Genomic DNA, 19875 nt, shown 5'->3' with positions numbered 1-19875 from the left:
GCTAAGTCCATGCTCTGTAAGAAAGATCCAACTAACTATGATTATCATGGATTTTGGAAGGTATTATGAAAGATATATGCCATATTTCTACCTTGGCAAATAAAAGAATATCACAGAATGAATCTCATTTTTCTGATTTTATATGATTTTCCTTTATTTTAAAATTTTCTTTTTTATGTTAGTTTGGGAAAGGGGAAGACTGGTTCAGCATCTTAAACTATATTTTGCTGGCCTCACAGAATGAATTAAGAAATACTCCTTCTGATTCTATATTCAGAAATATACTATAGTGAATTGGTGTCATTCTTTTTTTAACAGTAGATTTCATCAGTGCAACCAATTGGGCCTGGTGCTTTCTGTTTTGGAAGACTATTCATTATTAATTTAACTTAATAAATACAGACCTATCCAGATGATCTATTTCTCTTCGTGTGAGTTTTGGTAGATTGCATCTTTCAAGGAACTGGTCCATTTCATCTAAGTTACCAAATTTGTGCATATAGAGTTATTCATAATATTCTTATATTATCCTTTTACTGTCCATGGGATCAGTAGTGATAGCCCTTCCTTCATTTCTAACATGAGTAATTTGTTTCTTTTTTCTCGGTTAGCTTGACCAGAGGTTTACCAATTTTACTGACCTTCAAAGAACCAGCTTTCAGTTTCACTGATTTTTTCTATGGTTTTCCTGTTTTCAATTTCATTAATTTCTGCCCTAATTTTTATTATTTCTTTTTCCCTGCTTACTTTGGATCTAATTTGCTCTTGTTTTTCTGGTTTCCTAAGTTAGAAGCTTCTATTATTGATTTTACATTTTCCTTCTTTTCTAATATATGTCCAGAATATGGTATATTTGATAAATGTTTTGAAAAAAAACTATACTTTTTAAAAGGCAGCAAAGTAAGTACTTATACATAGTAAAGACTCAAAAAAATTACATCTCAATTTTGAGAGATAGATGACTTTAAAAAGTGTTTCTAGTAGTAAAATATTTTTGGTTTTCATAAAATGTAAATTAAAAAAAAACCCAAGATATTTTTGCTATATGAGCCCTCACCATCTGAGCCCAGAAATCAAAATGATTTTGAGATAAAACTGGGAAAAAGATAACCTTTGCTATCTAAACTTGTTATCCAAAGTCAGAAGTCAAGCAGATTTCAATAGTAATGGATACAATCTTCTATATAATAATATCTATAAATAAAGAGAGTAAACATCTGACCTTTGACTATTTCATCTACTTCTCTAAAAGGGTGTCTGCATAAGAGAACAAGAGGTTCTCTTTGGGAAAACTGCGTATTATTTTGTATTGAGGAATACTTAATATAGACACACATGGTGGTAGATATAATATAATGCAGGAGCTCCTGCTGTGGCATAATGGGATCGGCAGCATTTTGGGAATGCTGGGACGCAGGTTTGATCCCCAGCCCAGCACAGTGGGTTAAGGATCTGGCATTGCCATGATTGTGGCTTAGGTCACAACTGCAGCTCAGATCTGATCCCTGGCCCGGGGAGCTCCATATGCCATGGGGTGGCCAAAATTGAAAAATAAATAAATTAATTAAATAACATGAAGAATGAGTAATGAGTGTTTTAACACATTGGAAGATCAGTTTACACAAAAATTTTTAAACTACATGATCCCTATTGTGTAAGAAAACAATTAAAAAGACTGGAAAGAAATGCACTTAAATGTAACCAGTATTGAGCAATAATTTTTCCACATCTATAATCTTCTCTACATGTGAAATATTTTATACTGTGGTATTATTTCACTTGTGATCAGAAAAATATACAATACTGATTTTAATACAATATAAGTACTATAATTAGAGGTATAAAAAGGTTTGATATTGGTACCAGAGTATAAATTCTTTTGAGAAGCTCAAGTTAAGTTCAAGAAGGGAAGGAAGATGTATCAAATATAGCCTAATATTATATAGCAATAGTTGATCAGAAAGAGGATATAATGCATTTGCAACTGCCAGAAAATGAGAACAAACATGTACTACTAGGGGAATTTAAATTGTTTTAAGAGATTAGAATACAGGCTACAATATGGTAGGAGGAGTGGGAAGAATGAGTCTATATACACATGTTGGGGCCAAACGCTACAGTTTCTGAAATGAAGACCTTCTAAACCTAGCCATCCTAGGCTATGATGTTTCAATGTTTAATTTCAATACTAAGGAAATCCTGACCTATAACAATTATATTTGCTTTAAACGCTTAAAACTAATTTTTTCTCTTTTAAAATTAAACCAGTGGCAGGAGAGAAGACGGCAAATCCATTCTTCAAGAAACAGCTACAACGAAACACAATCATCAAAACAACCAACCATTAGGGCTCAAACAAAGGCAAACACTATTAAGACGTGTTTATTCAGGAAAACCAGCTGAACCTAGGTTAACAACAGTGGGGATCTGTGGTGTCTTTGCCTGAAGCCACTCTCATTACCCATCCCTTGCTGAGTTGGTATGGAGTTTGTTTGAGGATACGGCTGGCTATGAAAAAACAGTAGCTTCACTGCTGAAATGGGCCAAGTGGATTTAACAAAAGATGAAAAACCCAGAGAGCACTGTCAATAAAAGAATCAAACTTGGTAAGAAACAAACAGGAAAAGTCAGCAGCTATGAGAGCGTCAGGCTACAGTTGGGCTGAACTGCAGACTGGAAGACTGGTCAGAAATTTAGGAATTTCACAATGATCCTGGAAATGAGAGGAGCATAAAGGGGCTAGATAAGCTTTCCACACAGCCTTAGCTGATTGGGAAGCTAAATGAATACACATGGGAGATACATGAGGGCCCGGTGAAAAGCAAAAGATGAGGCCAACTTGAAAGCTGCCTGAATTTTAAATGTACTCCCAAATCAACACACATTCACTGGCAGAGGGTGGAAGCCAGATAGGCTGGAGAGGTTTGAACACAATCTTGGGCCTATCATTGACTACCAGTCTACGCAGACACAGGTGCAAACCCTAGGAAACCAGCCTAAAAAAATAAAAATAACAGTAATGTACAAACTATTACGGAAACAGATCCCACAGATTGATTGCTAGCAGATTACTAAAAACTACTACCACTACCGTCTCTGGGGAAAAAACCCAAAATGGGAGTTTTTAAAATATATTATCAAAAATATACTGGAGAATTTTCAACAAAAAATTATGAGACATGAATTAAAAAAACAGGCAAGTGTAGCTCACATTCAAGAAAAAGAACAGTAGGAGTTCCCACTGTGGCTCAGTGGTAACGAACCCGACTAGAATCCATGAGGATGAAGGTTCAATCCCTGGCATTGCTCAGGGATTAAGGATCTGGCATTGCCATGAGCTGTGCTGTATGTAGGTTGGAAATGTGGCTCAGATCCTGAGTTGCTGAGGCTGTGGTGCAGGCAGCTATGGCTCTGATTGGACCCCTAGCCCGGGAACTTCCATATGCTGCGGATATGGCGCTATAAAGACCAAAGAAAGAAAGAAAGAACAAGAGCAGTAAATAAACAGACTCTGAGTGAGCCCAAATGTTGAAAGACTTCATGTTGAAAAAATATAAAATTTTTATATTTTTTAGCAAAGTTTTTAGCAAAGACTTCAAATCAGCTATTATAAAAAAGGTTCATAGGGTTCAAAGAAACCATGTTTAAAGAATTAAAGGAAAATATAACAATGAGTCAACAAACAAGGTATTCTCAACAATGAAACAGAGACTATAAAGCATAATAAAATAAGAACGATACGGAAATTCAAGGGTTGATATTTTCCAGTGTTTTTGATAGCGCTGTAACTATATAATTTCTTAAACTGGTCAATATTTTTAAAATATTTATAAGGTTCATAACACCTGAGTTATAAGATGCTTAGTAACCCATTATGCTTTGTAAGCTTTGTAGTAACCTTTAAATAAAGGTAAAGATCCTTTCCTTCAGAACTAATCAAAGGTGTTTAAGTTTTAAATTAAACTGCTTATACCTAACTAGGTAATATTTCAACATGGTATAAAATCAAAGTAACTAAAGATAATGTTATGTTGATATCTACAGGTTTGTATCTGTTTTGAGAGGTTAATTTCATTTTATTTTCATGGTTATACTTCAGTGTCTATCAGGAATATTTCTAGAATTATTCAAGTTTAACATTTTCAAGAGGTTAACGAAATATTACTTGATTCCACAAATTTATTCTGATACTAGGGTATACAAATAATTTTAATACTATTAATAATTACTTGGGTTATAATAACACACACGTTGAAATACTATTTATCCACAAAAAAATGCAAAATCCTGACATTTACAACATGGGTGGACTTTGAGGTCGTTACACTAAGTCAGACATGAAAAGGCAAATACCATATGATCTTACAGTATTTATATTTTTTCCAAAAACATTTACCAAATAGCCATGTTCCAGACATAAAACACACCTTAACAAATTTAGAAATATTTAAATTATAGAAAGTATTCTCTCAGACTGCAATAGAATAAACATTATCCTAGATAATGTTAATCATCTAAGTAGGAAAAATGTACTTACTCAGTTATAAATTCAGGGTTTGTAAAGCTGAGGTTAGTTAAATGACCTTCAAGTTTAGAAGAATCATGCATATTTAAGGCTGGAGTGGTCTTAGTGGCGAGTACTGCTCTTTTTTCATCTTTTTCAAGCGCTTTTCTCTTCCCACCATTTTGGAAATATTCTCTGCACACACTACAAGGCAAAATGAAGTTATATTTTAAAATAATAGGTATGAATGTAAAATAAAACAGCAAAACATTAGCTTTATTAAACAAAATGGGAAACTTCTAAATTAGTTTCCTATTTTAAAAGTGTCATACAGAGGTAAGTTTTAGCATCTGTAGCACTTTCAATTTTTTTAAGTTACCACATGATATAGCATGATCATATATTATGTTTAATAAATTAAAAGTGTTTTTTCAGAACTACAATGTGCCTGTATGTTCTGCTGAACTTTATTCTTAGCTAAAACAGAAAAGTTTACTTAGTTACTCCAGAAAAGTTTAAATAACTCTGCTATTCATTGACAGCATCCCAAAAGAATAGCAGACACAGTTAATTCTGTGCCAGCTTTGCTGGTAGTATACAGTTGTTCTTCAGATCCCTCTTGGTTTATAAAAACAGAGTCATAAAGTCAGGTTGCCAAATAATAAGAATCCTGCTATTTGCTCTGAAAGAAGGACATAAAAATCTAGTTCAGGTAAAACTGATATCATATTATAAAGGTATCCATTCAGGGAGAACAAAGGTTTGAATATAACGGTGGTTTTTATAATGCTTGGAAATTATTCCCATCCAACAACAAACCATTCCCTGCTTGTCCCAATTCTTATAATATAAATGAATATTAAAATGCAAACTTTTCAAGAAGTATTATTTTAAGTTCATATAGTTTAACCTGTATCAGGTTGCTATTCAGAATCAGAAATTAATGACTGGCATAATGTTAAAAATTTTTATTCATACCTAGTATAATTTTAGGGTGAATATAGAAGGGTGCCAAGTCCACATGTGTAGCAAACATGAACCACAGAATCAACTCAAAACACTTATTAGCTACTAAAACCAAGAAACTCAAAGGAAAAAAAAACAAAGATGGTAAGATCTGCCTCTGGCCCATGAGCTTACAGTATGACAGGAGATACACACTTAAAGAATTAAGTGATATACTTTATCAAGGCTTAAAGTGTATGTAAATGGAAGCAAAACAAATTTCCTTTCTTTTTAGATTCTTAAAACAAGCCACATTATTATTCCATATAGCTCATGCTCTGATCAAAGCTAGACTAATTTTCTCCATAGACACTGCTTGGTGCAATTCCAAAAACACATGGCTAGAGAAGAGCTAAAAAATTAAAACTTATTTCTGCAAGTAGAACTATGGTGTCCATGAAACAATGCCCATTTCTCCTCACACTTAAAAGACACCATTAGTTCAATTTCAGTTTTGTTAAGTATCTATAATTTAAGACTTCTTTAACTTATCCTCTGGAAATTTAATTTTAAACTCAAATTATATACAGTTGTTGAAACTCGTTTAAGATTAATTAAACATTTATTAAGTACCTATCATGTACCAGGCACAATGATGGGAAGACAAACTGAAGAAGGCATCATTACCCTCAAGGAGCTCAGACTAGGTAAGGAGCAAATAATTATGTAAAAAAAAAATACGACCAATAAATAACTAATCCAATCTAAAATCAGTAACATAAGCTGATTTTATAAAGATGAATAGGAATAAATCAGTCTAGGAAGAATGTTCATTAAGGAGGAAAGTGCTCTCTTGGCAGAGAGAATAACCATGATCAAAGGCATGGAAGAGAAAAAGTATCATGGGTCCTAGAGAGATGAACATCAGTTCAGGGTATGGGAATTTAAAATGTCAGGCAGAAAATGGATGGATGGCCTCATAAGTGAAAAGGCCCCGAGGCCAGCACATATATAGAAAGGAATAATAGATAGATGACACTGGAGAGATAAGCAAATTTCAGATCATGCAAGACTGACAGGACAATTTAGTAATGTGGCCTTTAGAAATCTAATCGAATGATAGAAACAGTTCAGTGGTTTCCTGGAGTGGGAGGTGGGGCTGGCTACAAAGGTGTACACTAGAGGTTTTAGAATGATGGAAATGTTCTATATACATTTAAAAAACTTTATTATAATGTTGATTTACAATGTTTTGTCAACTTCTGCTGTATAGCAAAGTGATCCAGTTATACACACACACACACACACACACACACATTTTTTCTCATAGTATCTTCTATCATGTTCTATCACAAGTGATTGGAAATAGTTCCCTGTGTTATACAGCAGATGTTCTATATACTGATAGTGGTGGTGGTTACCTAAGTATAAACAACTGTCAATACTCACTGAACTGTACACTAGGATGAGTGTATTTTATTGCATATAAAAAATGCAGCCCTAATCACCTTGGAATTAATACTAAAAATAATACCCCTATCATATAACATTTCACTAAGGCTTGAATCACTAGGATAAAGAGATTGCCTACCTTTCTATTAGGTGGAATCATACAGAACTGCTGATATTCAACAGTTCTTGAGCCACAGAAATCGCAATTTTATATGGCTTGATCACATAGTTACCTAGAAACCTGGCAGCAAAATATTTAAAGAGCTGGAATTCTAGATACTCATAGGGTAGTAACAACCATCTAAATCCCAATCTCTCTACACAACTTGCAAAAAATATACAAATGATTAGGAAGAGCAAATAAAAACACACACAGTTCACACCTAAGGCTTAAGTAGGAAATAGAAAAAGAAAAAGAATCTCCTTTTACACATAATTGGGGAAGTAAAAATCTGAGACCAACTGAGTTGTCTCTGGAGTTACCCAAAGTACACTGTGTAGAAAGAAATGTATGATGAGGTCCTGAGTTGGCACACACAAAAAAATCACCCATAAAAAACACAAGCAAACAAACATGTAATACCAGCTAAAGTTCACCACCAACAGGGAGTTCAACACTGAGTAGAAAACTCTTAGGAAGAGATTTGGGATCTAGTGTATCAAAGCATTAGACACAAAAGGGCAAAAATAAAGTTTGTCAAATATATGTCAAAATATATCAAAGCATTAGACACAAAAGGACCAAAAGAAAGTTTGTCAAATATATGGGTGTGTGTGTCTATATTTGCCAAAGGTAAGAGCCTCGAAAAAATATTTTTTCTGAGGGAGAAAGGAGGCATCTTGAGAAAAGGGGATATTTCTAGAGATGTGTTGACAAAAGGGAAGAATGAAGATGTTAAGAGTAAAGAGCATACTGAGATATTATAAGCTATACCAATTAAGAAATAATAAATCAGCCAAAAGATAATATTTATTAAAGGAACTCCACTTCTGTATTTGCAGCAATCAAGCAAGGTTCTTTGGAATTAAGAAACAAAGTAAGCTATCCAAACTCATACCTATACAGATAAAACACATAAAAGAAATATCCAATGAAACCAGCAGCCCAACATGTTTCTATTAGAAGAGAAGAGAAAGATTATCAAAACATTTCAATGGATGAAAATTCTCAAGAACACAGAAAACAAAGACAGCTATAAAAAGGAATGTAACATAACATTTGAATATTAATTAGAATTAAGCAATTACAGATATGAAAAATTTTTAAATTTTAAATTAAAAAACAGAACTAAATAAATGGACAGATATTCCATGAACATGGATAGGAAGACTCAGTACTGTCACTGGTAGTTCTTCCTAAATGGATTTATACATTCAACACAATCCCAATCAAAATCAGGGCAAACAATTTTATAGATGGAACAAAACAGATTCTAAAGTTTATATGGATAAGCAAAAGACCCAGAATAGCCGGCACAATATTGAGGGAGAAGAACAAAGTTGGGGAACAGACACTATCTGATTTTAAGACTTAAAATAAAGCTATTACTATACTATTACTATTAGTAATCAAGACAGTGTGTTATACAGACAAAGACCAATGGAACAGAAAAGAGAGCCCAGATATAGATCCACATAAATATACTCAATTGATCTTTGACAAAGGAGAAAAAGCAATACAGTGGAGTAAAGACAGTCCTTTTAACAAGTAGCACTAGAACAAATAGATACCAACATGCCAAAAAATGAAGCTGAATACAGGCATTACATCCTTCACAAAAATTAACACCAAATGAGTCATGGACCTAAATGTAAAACATAACACTTTAAAAGTCTTGGACAGTTTTATAAATTTCCTAGGAGAAAATCTAGATGATCTTGTATCTGAAAAGCCACTGCCTGAGAATTCCTGTTGTGGCTCAGCAGGTTAAGAACTCAACTTGTATCCATGAGGATGTGGGTTTGATCCCTGGCCTCGCTCAGTGGATTAAGGATCTGGTGTTGCCACAGGCTGCCATATTGATCAAAGATGTGACTTGGATCCAGTGTTGCTGCTGCTGTGGTATAGGCCAGTAGCTACCGCTTGGATCTGACTCTTAGCCCTGGAACTTCCATATGCCACAGATGTGGCTGTTTAAAAAAAAAAAAAAAAAAAAAATCACCACCTGTACAGATTCAATGTAATTGCTATTAATTTACCAATTGCATTTTTCAAAGAACTAGAATAAAATACTTTAAAATTTGTACAGAAACTCAAGACACTAAAAAGCAAAAGCAATCCTAAAACAGGAAAATGGAGCTGGAGGAATTAAGGCTCCCAAACTGCAGATTAACTACAAAGCTACAGTCATCAAAATAGTATGGTACTGGCAGAAAAACAGAGATATACATCAACGGAACAGGGTAGAAAGCCCAAAAATAAACCCACACACTTATGGTTAACTAATCTATGATACAGGAGGCAAGAATATACAACTGAGAAAAGAGTCTCTTTAATAACTGGTGCTGGAGGAAGTAAGATGGAGAAATAGAAGGACTGGAGCTCACCTTCTCTCATAAAAACAAAACAATTACAACCAAATGCTGACAACCTTCAAGCAAATGGACTGGAAACTTTCAAAAAGATAACCTACTCCAGAAGACAAAGAGGAGGCCACATCAAGAGGTAGGAGGGGCGATTATGTGATATAAGCATCCCCATACCTGCTGGGTGGGAAGCCTACAGACTGGAAAGTAACTACCACAGAGACTCACCTACAGGAGTGAGGGTTCCGAGCCCCACATCAGGTCCCCATGCCTGGGGATCTGGCATTGGGAGAAAGAGCCCCAGAAGCATCTCGGCATTGAAGGCCAGTGGGGCTTGTGGACAGGAACTCCAGGGGACTGGGGTAAATGGAGACCCCATTCTTGAAAAGCACACACAGGCTTGCACATGCACTGGGTCCCAGGGCAAAGCAGAGGCTCCACAGGAATGGGTCAGAACTGAATGCAGTTCTTGGAGGATTTCCTGGGAAAACAGGGGGTGACTATGACTCATTGTGGGGGAAGGACATTGGAGGCAAGATCTCAGGAATATTCATTAGCATGTGTTCCTCTAGAGGTGGCCATTTTGGGAAAATCTGGCCCCACCCATCAGTGCTGACAAGCCCCAGGCCAAACAATAATCCATGTGGGATCATAGACCTACCCACCAGTAAACAGGGTGTCTAAAGACTCCCCCCCCCAGACACACAGCCACATCTAATCTCACCTAGAGACAAAGCCCTACCCACCAGTGGGCAGGCACAAGTCCCTTCCATAAAGAAGCCTAGAACAAGCCCCCATACCAACTTTAGCCACAAAGGGGGCAGAAACCAGAAGTAAGAGAGGCTACAACTCTATTATCTGCAAAAAGGAGACCACACCAAAAACCTATAAAAATGAAAAGGCAGCGAACTATAACTCAGATAAGTGAGAAAGAAAAAAACCCAGAAAGACAGCTAATGATATGGAGATTCTCAGCCTCCAGGAAAAAGACTTTAGACTGATGATGCTGAACATGATGCAAGACACTGGAAATAAACTGGAGGCAAAGACTGATAATTTAAAGTAAACACTGAGCAAAGAAATACAAGATTAAAACTTAAGCAAGCAGAGATGCAAAATGAAATAAAAAATTCAATAGAAGCAACAACAGCAGATGAACAAATAAGCGAGGTGGAGGACAGAGTAGTGGAAAGCCCTGATGCAGAACATAAAAGAGAAAAAAGACTGAAAAATGAAGAGATTATAAGAGAACTCTGGGACAACATTAAACGCACCAACGCCTATAATATTGGGGTGCGAGAAGGAGACGAGAGAGAGAAAGGGACAGAAAAAATATCTGAAGAGATAATAGCTGAAAATTTCCCTAAGGTGGGAAAGGAAACACTCACTCAAAACCAGGAAGCACAACGAGTACCATATAAAATAAACCCAAGGAGGAATACCCTGAGACACATATTAATCAAACTGAACAAAATTAAAGACAAAGAGAAAATATTGAAAGCAGCCAGGGAAAAGAAACAAGTAACATACAAGAGAACTCCGATAAGGTTATCAGCAGATTTTTCAGTAGGAACTCTGCAGGCCAGAAGTGAAGGCATGATATACTCAATGTGATGAAAGGGAAAAAAACCCCTCTAACCAAGATTACTTTATCCAGCAAGGCTCTCATTCAGATTTGAAGGAGAAATCAAAAGCTTTACAGATAAGCAAAAGCTAAGAGAATTCAGCAACACTAAACCAGCTTTACAATAAATACTAAAGGAATTTCTCTAGGCAGAAAAGAAAAGGCCACAACTAGAAACAAAAAGTCCACAAATGACAAGGCTCACCAGGAAAGGCATATATACAGTAAAGGTAGGAAATCATCCACACATGAATATGCTACAAAATCAGAAATCATGAGAAGAGGAAGTTACAAATGCAGGACACTGGAGATGCAGTTGCAATTGAGAGACCAACAACTGAAAACAATGTCATACACACATATATATATATAGATACATATAGATATATTCCTATATAAAAACTTCAGGGTAGCTGCAAACCAAAAATCCACAACTGATACACAAATAAGAAAAATCAATTCAAATACAACACTAAAGATAGTCATCAAACCACAAGAGAAGAAGGGAAGAAAAAAGAGCAACAAAAACAAATCCAAAACAGTTCATAAAATGGCAATAAGAACATACATATCAATAATTACCATAAATGTACATGGACTAAATGGTCCAACCAAAAGACCTAGACTGGCTGAGTGGATACAAAAACAAGATCCACATATATGCTGTCTTCAAGAGACCCACTTCACTTCTAGGGACACATACAAATTGAAAGTAAGAGGATGGAAGAAAATATTCCATGCAAATGGGAATCAAAAGAAAGTTGGAGTAGCAATACTCCTATCAGATAAAATAGACCATAAACTAAATATTACAAGAGACAAAGAAGGACATGATGTAATGATCAAAGGATCAATCCAAGAAAAAGAAATAACAATTGTAAATATATATGCAACTGCTAACAACCTTAAAAGGAGAAGTTGACAATAACACAATAACAGCAGGGCACTTTAACACCCCATATACAGCAATGGACAGATCATTCAGACAGAAAATTAGCAAGAAAACACAGGCCCTAAATGAAGCATTAGACCAGATGGACTTAATAGATAGTTATAGGACATTCCATCCCAAAGCAGCAGAATATACATTCTTCTCAAGTGCACATGGGACATTCTCTAAGACTGATCACATCCTGGGCTACAAATCCAACCTCAGTAACTTTTAGAAAATTGAAATCATATCAAGCAAGCATCTTTTCCCACCACAACGCTATACGACTAGAAATCAACAACAAGAAAAAAACTGCAAAAAACACAAACGTGGAGACTAAACAACATACTACTAAACGGCCAATGGAACACTGAAGAAATCAAAGTGGAAATGAAAAAATACCTAGAAGCAAATGACAACAAAGATACAACACTCCAAAACCTATGGGATGCAACAAAAGCAGTTCTAAGAGGAAAGTTTATAGCAATAAAAGCCTACCTTGGGAAACAAGAAAAAGCTCAAATAAACAACCTAACTTTACAGCTAAAGCAACTAGAGAAACAAGAACAAACAAAACCCAACATTAGGAGAAGAAAAGAAATCATAAATATCAGAGCAGAAATTAATGAAATAGAAATGAAGAAAATCACAGAAAAGATCAATGAAACTAAAAGCTGATTCTTTGAAAAGATCAAAGAAATTGATAAACCTTTAGCCAGACTTATCAAGAAAAAGAGAGGGCTCAAATCAATAAAATTAGAAATGAAAAAAGAGAAGTTACAATGGACATCACAGAAATACAAAGTGTCCTAAGAGACTACTACATGCAACTATATGCCAGTAAAACAGAAAACACAGAAGAAATGGACAAATTCTTTAGAAAAGTACAATCTTCTAAGACTAAACCAAGACAGAAAAGATGAATGGACCAATCACAAGTATTGAAATTGAAACTGTGATTAAAAAACTTCCAACAAACAAAAAATTCAGGACCAGATGGTTTCACAGGTGAATTCTCTCAAACATTTAAAGAAGAGCTGATACCTATCCTTCTGAAACTCGTCCAAGAAACTGCAGAGGAAAGAACACTCCCAAACTCTTTTATGAGGCCACCCTGATACCAAAACCAGACAAAGATACCACAAAAAAAGAAAACTGCAGGCCAATTTCTCTGATGCAAAAATCCTCAACAAAATACTAGCAAGCCAAATCCAACAGTACATTAAAAGGATTGTACATCATGATCAAGTGGGCTTTATCCCAGGGACGCAAGGATTCTTCAATATCTGCAAATCAATCAGTGTGATAAACCTGAAAAAGCTGAAGAATAAAAGCCATACGATCCTCTCAATAGCTGCATAAAAAGCCTTTGACAAAATCCAACATCCATTTCTGATAAAAACCCTTCAGAAGGTGTGCATGGAGGGAACCTACCACAACATAATAAAGGCCATATATGACCAACCCACAGCTAACATCATTCTCAATGGTGAAAAGCTGAAAGAATTCCCAATGAGATCAGAAACAAGACAAGGATGTCCGCTCTCACCACTACCATTCAACATAGTTTTGGAAGTCCTAGCCATGGCAATCAGAGAAGAAAAACAAATAAAAGAAATCCAAATTGGAAACAAAGAAGTAAAACTATCACTATTTGAGGATGACATGATATTATACCTAGAAAATCCTAAAGATGCTACCAGAAAACTGTTAGAGCTCATCAGTGAATTTATTAGCAAAGTCACAAGATACAAAATTAATACACAGAAATTGACTTAATTTCTATATACTAACAATGAAAGATCAGAAAGAGAAATCAGGGAAACAATACCATTTACCATTGCATCAAAAAGAATAAAAATACTTAGGAATAAACCTACCTAAAGAGACAAAAGACCTGTACTCTGAAAACTATAAGACGCTAATGAAAGAAATCAAAGATGATACAAATAGATGGAAAGACATACTATGCTCTTGGATTGGACGAATCTACATTATCAAGATGTCTGTACTACCCAAGGCAATCTACAGATTCAATGCAATCCCTATCAAATTACCAAGGACATTCTTCACAGAACTTGAACAAAATATTTTAAAGTTTGTTTGGAAGCACAAAAGACCAAGAATAGCCAAAGACATCCTGAAAAGGAAAAATGGAGCTGGAGGAATCAGGCTCCCTGACATCAGACTTTAGTACAAAGCTACGGTAATCAAATCCGTAGGATACTGGCACAAAGACAGAAATATAGATCAGTGGAACACGATAGAAAGCTCAGAATTAAACCCACGCACCTACAGTCAAGTAATCTATGACAAAGGAGGCAGGAATATACAATGGAGAAAAGACAGCCCCTTCAATAAGTGGTGCTGGGAAAACTGGACAGCTACATGGAAAAGAATGAAATTAGAACACTTCTTTTGTGTATGTAACACCATACACAAAAATAAACTCGAAATAGGTTAAAGACCTAAATATAAGACCAATACTATAAAATTCTTAGAAAACATAGGCCAAACACTCTCTGACATAAACCACAGCAACATCCTCTCAGATCCACCTCCTAGAGTAATGACAATAAAAACAAAAATAAACAAATGGGACTTAATTAAACTTAAAAGTTTCTGCACAGCAAAGGAAACCCTACAAAAACCGAAAAGATAACACACAGAATGGGAAAAAATAGTTGCAAATGAAGTGACTGAAAAGGGATTAATCTTCAAAATTTATAAACACCTCCTGCAGCTCAATACCAAAAAAAAAAAAAAAAAACCAAGCCCCATCAAAAAATGGACAATTCTCCAAAGAAGACATACTGATGGCCAAAAAACACATGAAAAGATGTTCATCATCACTAATTATTAGAGAAATGAAAATTAAAACCACTATGAGGTACCACCTTACACCAGCCAGAATGGCATTCATCAAAAAGTCTATGAACAGTAAGTACTGGAGGGTGTGGAGAAAAAGGAACACTATTACACTGTTGGTGGGAATGTAAATTGGTGCAACCACTGTGGAAAACAGTATGGAGATGCCTCAGAAAACTAAACATAGAATTACCATTTGATCCAGCAATCCCACTCCTGGGCATCTATCCAGAGAAAACCACGACTCGAAAAGACACATGTACTCCAATGTTCACTGCAGCACTATTTTCAATAGCCAAGACATGGAAACAACCTAAATGCCCACTGACAGAGGAGTGGATAAAGAGGACATGGTACATATACACAATGGAATATTACTCATCCATTAAAAGGAAAGAATGGCATTTGCAGCAACATGGATGGACCTAGAAATTATCATGATAGTAAGCAATGTCAGTCAGACAGACACCAACATCATATGCTACCACTTACATGTGTAATCTAAAAAAGGACAGAATAAATTTCTTTGCAGAACAGGTACTGACCCACAGACTTTGAAAAACTTACGGTTTCCAAATGAGACAGGTTGCAGGGTGGGGGGATGCACTGGGGGTTTGGGTTGGAAATGCTATAAAATTTGGTTGCGATGATCACTGTACAACTATAAATGTAATAAAATTCCCTGAGTAGTAATAATAGTAATAAAAAAACCAATACCTTAAGAAAAATAAGTGGTGCTGGAAAACTGGACAGTCATATGTAAAAGAACGAAATTAGAACATTCTCCAACACCATACACAAAAATAAATTCAAAACAGATTAAAGATCTAAATATAGGACTAGATACTATAAAACTCTTAGAGGAAAACATAGGCTGAACACACCCTGACATAAACTGCAGCAGTATCTTTTTGTAGCCACCTCCTAGAGTAATGAAAATAAAAACAAAAATAAACAAATGAGACCTAATTAAACTTAAAAGGTTTTTGCACAGCAAAGGAAACCACTGGAAAAGAAAAGAAAATACTCCCACATAATGGAAGAAAATATTTGCAAATGATACAACTGACAAGGCATTAATCTCTGAAATATACAAACAGCTCCTTGTAGTTCATTACCAAACAAACAAACAAGCCAATCAAAAATAGGCAGAAGATCTAAGCAGGCATTTCTCAAAAATAGACATAAGAGATGGCCAAAAAACACATGAGAAGATGATCAATATCACTAATTATTAGAGAAATGCAAGTCAAAGCTACAGTGAGGTGCCACCTCACACCAGCCAATAAATGCTGAAGAGGGTGCAGGGGAAAGGGAACCCTCTTAAACTGATGCTGGGAATGTACACTGGTGCAACCACTATGAAAACAGTACAGGTTTTCTCAGAAAACTGAAAACAGAACTACCATATGATGCAGCTATTCCACTCCTGGGCATCTATCCAGACAAAACTGTAATTCAAAAAGATACACAAACTCCAGTGTTCACTGCTAAGCTATTTATAATAGCCAAGACATGGAAGCAACCTAAATATCCATGAACAGAGGAATGGTTAAAAAAGTGGTGCATATATATGATGGAATAGTACTCAGTCATAAAAAACAATGAAATAATGCCCTTTGCAGAAACATGGTTGCAACTAGAGATTATCATACTAAATGAAGTTAGACAGTGAAAGCCAAGCACCATATGATGTAGCTTACATGTGGAATCTAAAAAAAAAAGGAAGCAAATGAATTTATTTCAAAACAAAAACAGACTCACAAACTTTGAAAACTTAATGATTACCAACGGGACAGGTGAGGGGGAAGGGATGGACTGGGGATTTGGGACTGGCACATGCACATGGAGGTATACAGAATGACTGGCCAACAGGGACCTTCTGTATAACACAGAGAACTACCCAATATCCTGTGATAATCTATATGGGAAAAGAATCTGAAAGACTATGGATGTGTATACATATATAACTGAATCACTTTGCTGTACAATCACAACATTGTAAAGCAACTACATTTCAATAAAACCTTAAAAAATGAAACAGGAGTTCCCATCGTGGTGCAGTGGTTAATGAACCCGGCTAGGAGCCATGAGGTTGCGGGTTTGATCCCTGGCCTTGCTCAGTGGATTAAGGATCTGGCGTTGCCGCAAGGTGTGGTGTAGGTCGCAGATGCGGCTTGGATCCCAGGTTACTGTGGCTCTGGTGTAGGCCAGCAGCTATGGCTCTGATTAGACCCCTAGCCTGGGAACCTCCATATGCCATGGGTGCGGCCCTAGAAAAGACAAAAAACAATAAATAAATAAATAAATAATGAAACAAAAGAAAAAAGAAAAAAATTTAAATGAGCAAAAGTCCTGAACAGATACCTTACCAAAGAAGTTATAGGTGTCAAATAAGCATAAAAAACAATGATCTAAATCATGTCGCTGGAGAAATACAAACTAAAACAGCAATGAGATACTATTACACACTATTAGAATGATCAAAATTCATTAACACTAACAACGCCAAATATTGGTGAAGATGTGAAGCAAGAAGGACTTTCATTCACTGCTGGTGGAAATGCAAAATGGTAGTCACTTTGGAAGAGAGTCTGGCAGTTTCTTACAAAATTAAATATACTCTTACCATATAATTTAGCAATCCAGCACATTGGTCTTTACTAAAAGAGTTGAAAACTTACTTCCACATAAAAATCTGGATATGTATGTTTATAGAAGTTTTATTCACAACTACCAAATCTGGAGGTAACCAAGATATCCTTCAGTAGGTGAATGGATAGATAAGCTAGGTAATGGAGTATTATTACCACTAAAATAAAATAAGCTATCAAGCCAAAAAAGACACGGTGGAAACTTAAATGCACAGTATTCAGTGAAAGATGTCAAAATGAAGAGGCTAACTATTGCAATTCCATCTATATACATTTTAGAAAAGGCAGAACTATGGAGGCATTAAAAAAAAGTCAGTGGTTGCTGGGGGAGGGGGTTTGGGAGGAAGGGGTCAACAGCTGGAGCACAAAAGATTTTTAGGCAGTGAAACTATTCTGTATGATACAATAATGGTGGATAGTTGTCATTATACATTTGTCAACACCTGTAAAATACATAACACCAAAAGTGAACCCTAATGTAAACTATGGACTTTGGATGATAATGATGTATCAGTGTGAGTTCATCAACTGTGACAAATGAAGCACTATAGATGGATGCTGATTGTGGCATGACTGTCCATGTGTGGGGATAGGGTGTATATGTGAACTACTGCATTTTATGCTTAATTTTGCTATGAACCTAAAACTGCACTAAAAAAATATGAAGACTTTTTGAAGAGGGAAACAAAAAGAACCCAGAATAGACATCATGTGCCTCCTGATGTAGTACACTAAGAAGGATACAATATCCTATGTAATACTGCTGCTAATAATATGCTTAACTTGAATCTAATCACAAAGAAAAACCACACAAATCCAAACTTTGACTTTTGACAAAATAAAATGTCCATGTCAAAAAAGACCAAAATATAAATAAATAAGCTAGAAAAACTCCTTGGATTAAAGAAGATCAGAGAGGGATAATAACTAAGTGCCATGATACACTCTGAAGTACCCAAGAGCAAAACCTTGTAATTTCTGCAACGTCCTTACAAATGGTTCAGTAGAGAGTGAAGGGAAAAGGCAAGGTGGATGGTAGTGGTGAGGGTGTGGAGACAAAGGGAAAACAAGATACAATATAAGACTAAAATAGACCAACATTTTTTTCAAAACCAAAGGACATAAAGTGTGAATTAAGGATTTCATAACTAGCCAAGTTGTACATCTTGTAACAAAACTACAGAAAAACAGCTTTTGATATGTAAGAACTCAGAATATTATAGTTGCAAGCTTTTTCAAAGTATGAACTTCATCTATGAGATGACTAGGAAATGTTGGTGAAGAGGCTGGTAGTGAATAAAAAACATTAAATGAATTTAAAAAGGATACTTTATAATGCTGAAGGCCACAATTCCCAAGGAAGACATAATAGTTATGGGTATAGTATGTGCCATCTACTGTCCTCACAAAGCAGGAACTCCATGAGATGCACGGAAAAATAGAGAACTTTAAATACCACTCTCCATCAAGTCAATGAATAAGTAGGGTTACAGAAGCCCTCAAGAGCATAATAAAGTTTATCACTACATAACAAACTTGGCCTTAGTAGAGAGAGTGTAGGATCTTTTTCAAATGCACACAGAATATTTATAAAATTCCATAATAGATATGGTACTAAGTGGTGAAGAAAAGCACTGTAAGAGCCATAGGAAAAATAATAGACAAAATCATCCAATCTCAATGCAATAAAGCTATAACAACAAAATAAAACAAAAAATCCATTTCACCTGCAAATTTTTTAAATTAAATAACTGCGGAGTTAAAAGCAAAGTACTAATAAAAGTCACAGGACTTCTAAAACAACAGTAAAATTACCACGTCAGAATCTTAGAAATGCACTAAAATAGTGACCTGAGGTAATTCAGACCCTGTAATATTTATATCAATACAAATAAAAGAATAAAAATAAATAAAATTAACATCAAAATCAAAGGATTGGGGGAAAAGTAAATCAAAAGAAAGGAGTTAAGATATTAATGTTAGGAAAATAAATATGCAAGCTGGTTCTTTAATTTGCATTACTTTATGCAAATAAAGCTGAAAATTTAGATGAAACATAACTTTCTTAGGTAAGTATACTAAATATAGGATACAGGAATATAGGAAAATTTATCAAACTTGATTCAATTACTGGTAGAGTTAATTCACTGTAATTAATTTTGCATTTAAACTGCAAAGTTTAAACAAAACCAAAATTCATAATAAATACGAGAAAGTTTGAGTTACATCACCAAAAAGCACTAGTCTCCAATGAAGAATTCTACCAAGAGCCACCAGACCAGATAACCTGTGTACAAATCATGTTTTTAATTTTGTTTCTTATCATGTTTTGCTATCTTGGAGAGAGCCTTACAGACCCAGAGAGAAACTG

At 35.3% G+C, this 19875-nt stretch overlaps 1 protein-coding gene across 1 annotated transcript in view; it reads right to left on the bottom strand.

Annotated features, from left to right (window-relative positions):
* Positions 1-19875, bottom strand: part of BMT2 (base methyltransferase of 25S rRNA 2 homolog) — a 102469-nt gene that overhangs the window by 56222 nt on the left and 26372 nt on the right. The window contains exon 3 of the mRNA XM_021079235.2: positions 4538-4708. Coding sequence (XP_020934894.1) covers positions 4538-4708 — 171 coding nt within the window. The remainder of the gene's footprint in view (positions 1-4537; positions 4709-19875) is intronic.

The sequence above is a fragment of the Sus scrofa genome, chromosome 18, assembly GCF_054392235.1.
Source record: "Sus scrofa isolate SSC_HxYL_T2T_F1_AM1 chromosome 18, Sscrofa_HxYL_maternal_Yorkshire_Landrace_v2.0, whole genome shotgun sequence".
Taxonomy (NCBI): Eukaryota; Metazoa; Chordata; class Mammalia; order Artiodactyla; family Suidae; genus Sus; species Sus scrofa.
Note: the sequence above shows the minus strand (reverse complement) of the source record. Positions and strands in the feature narration are given on the sequence as shown.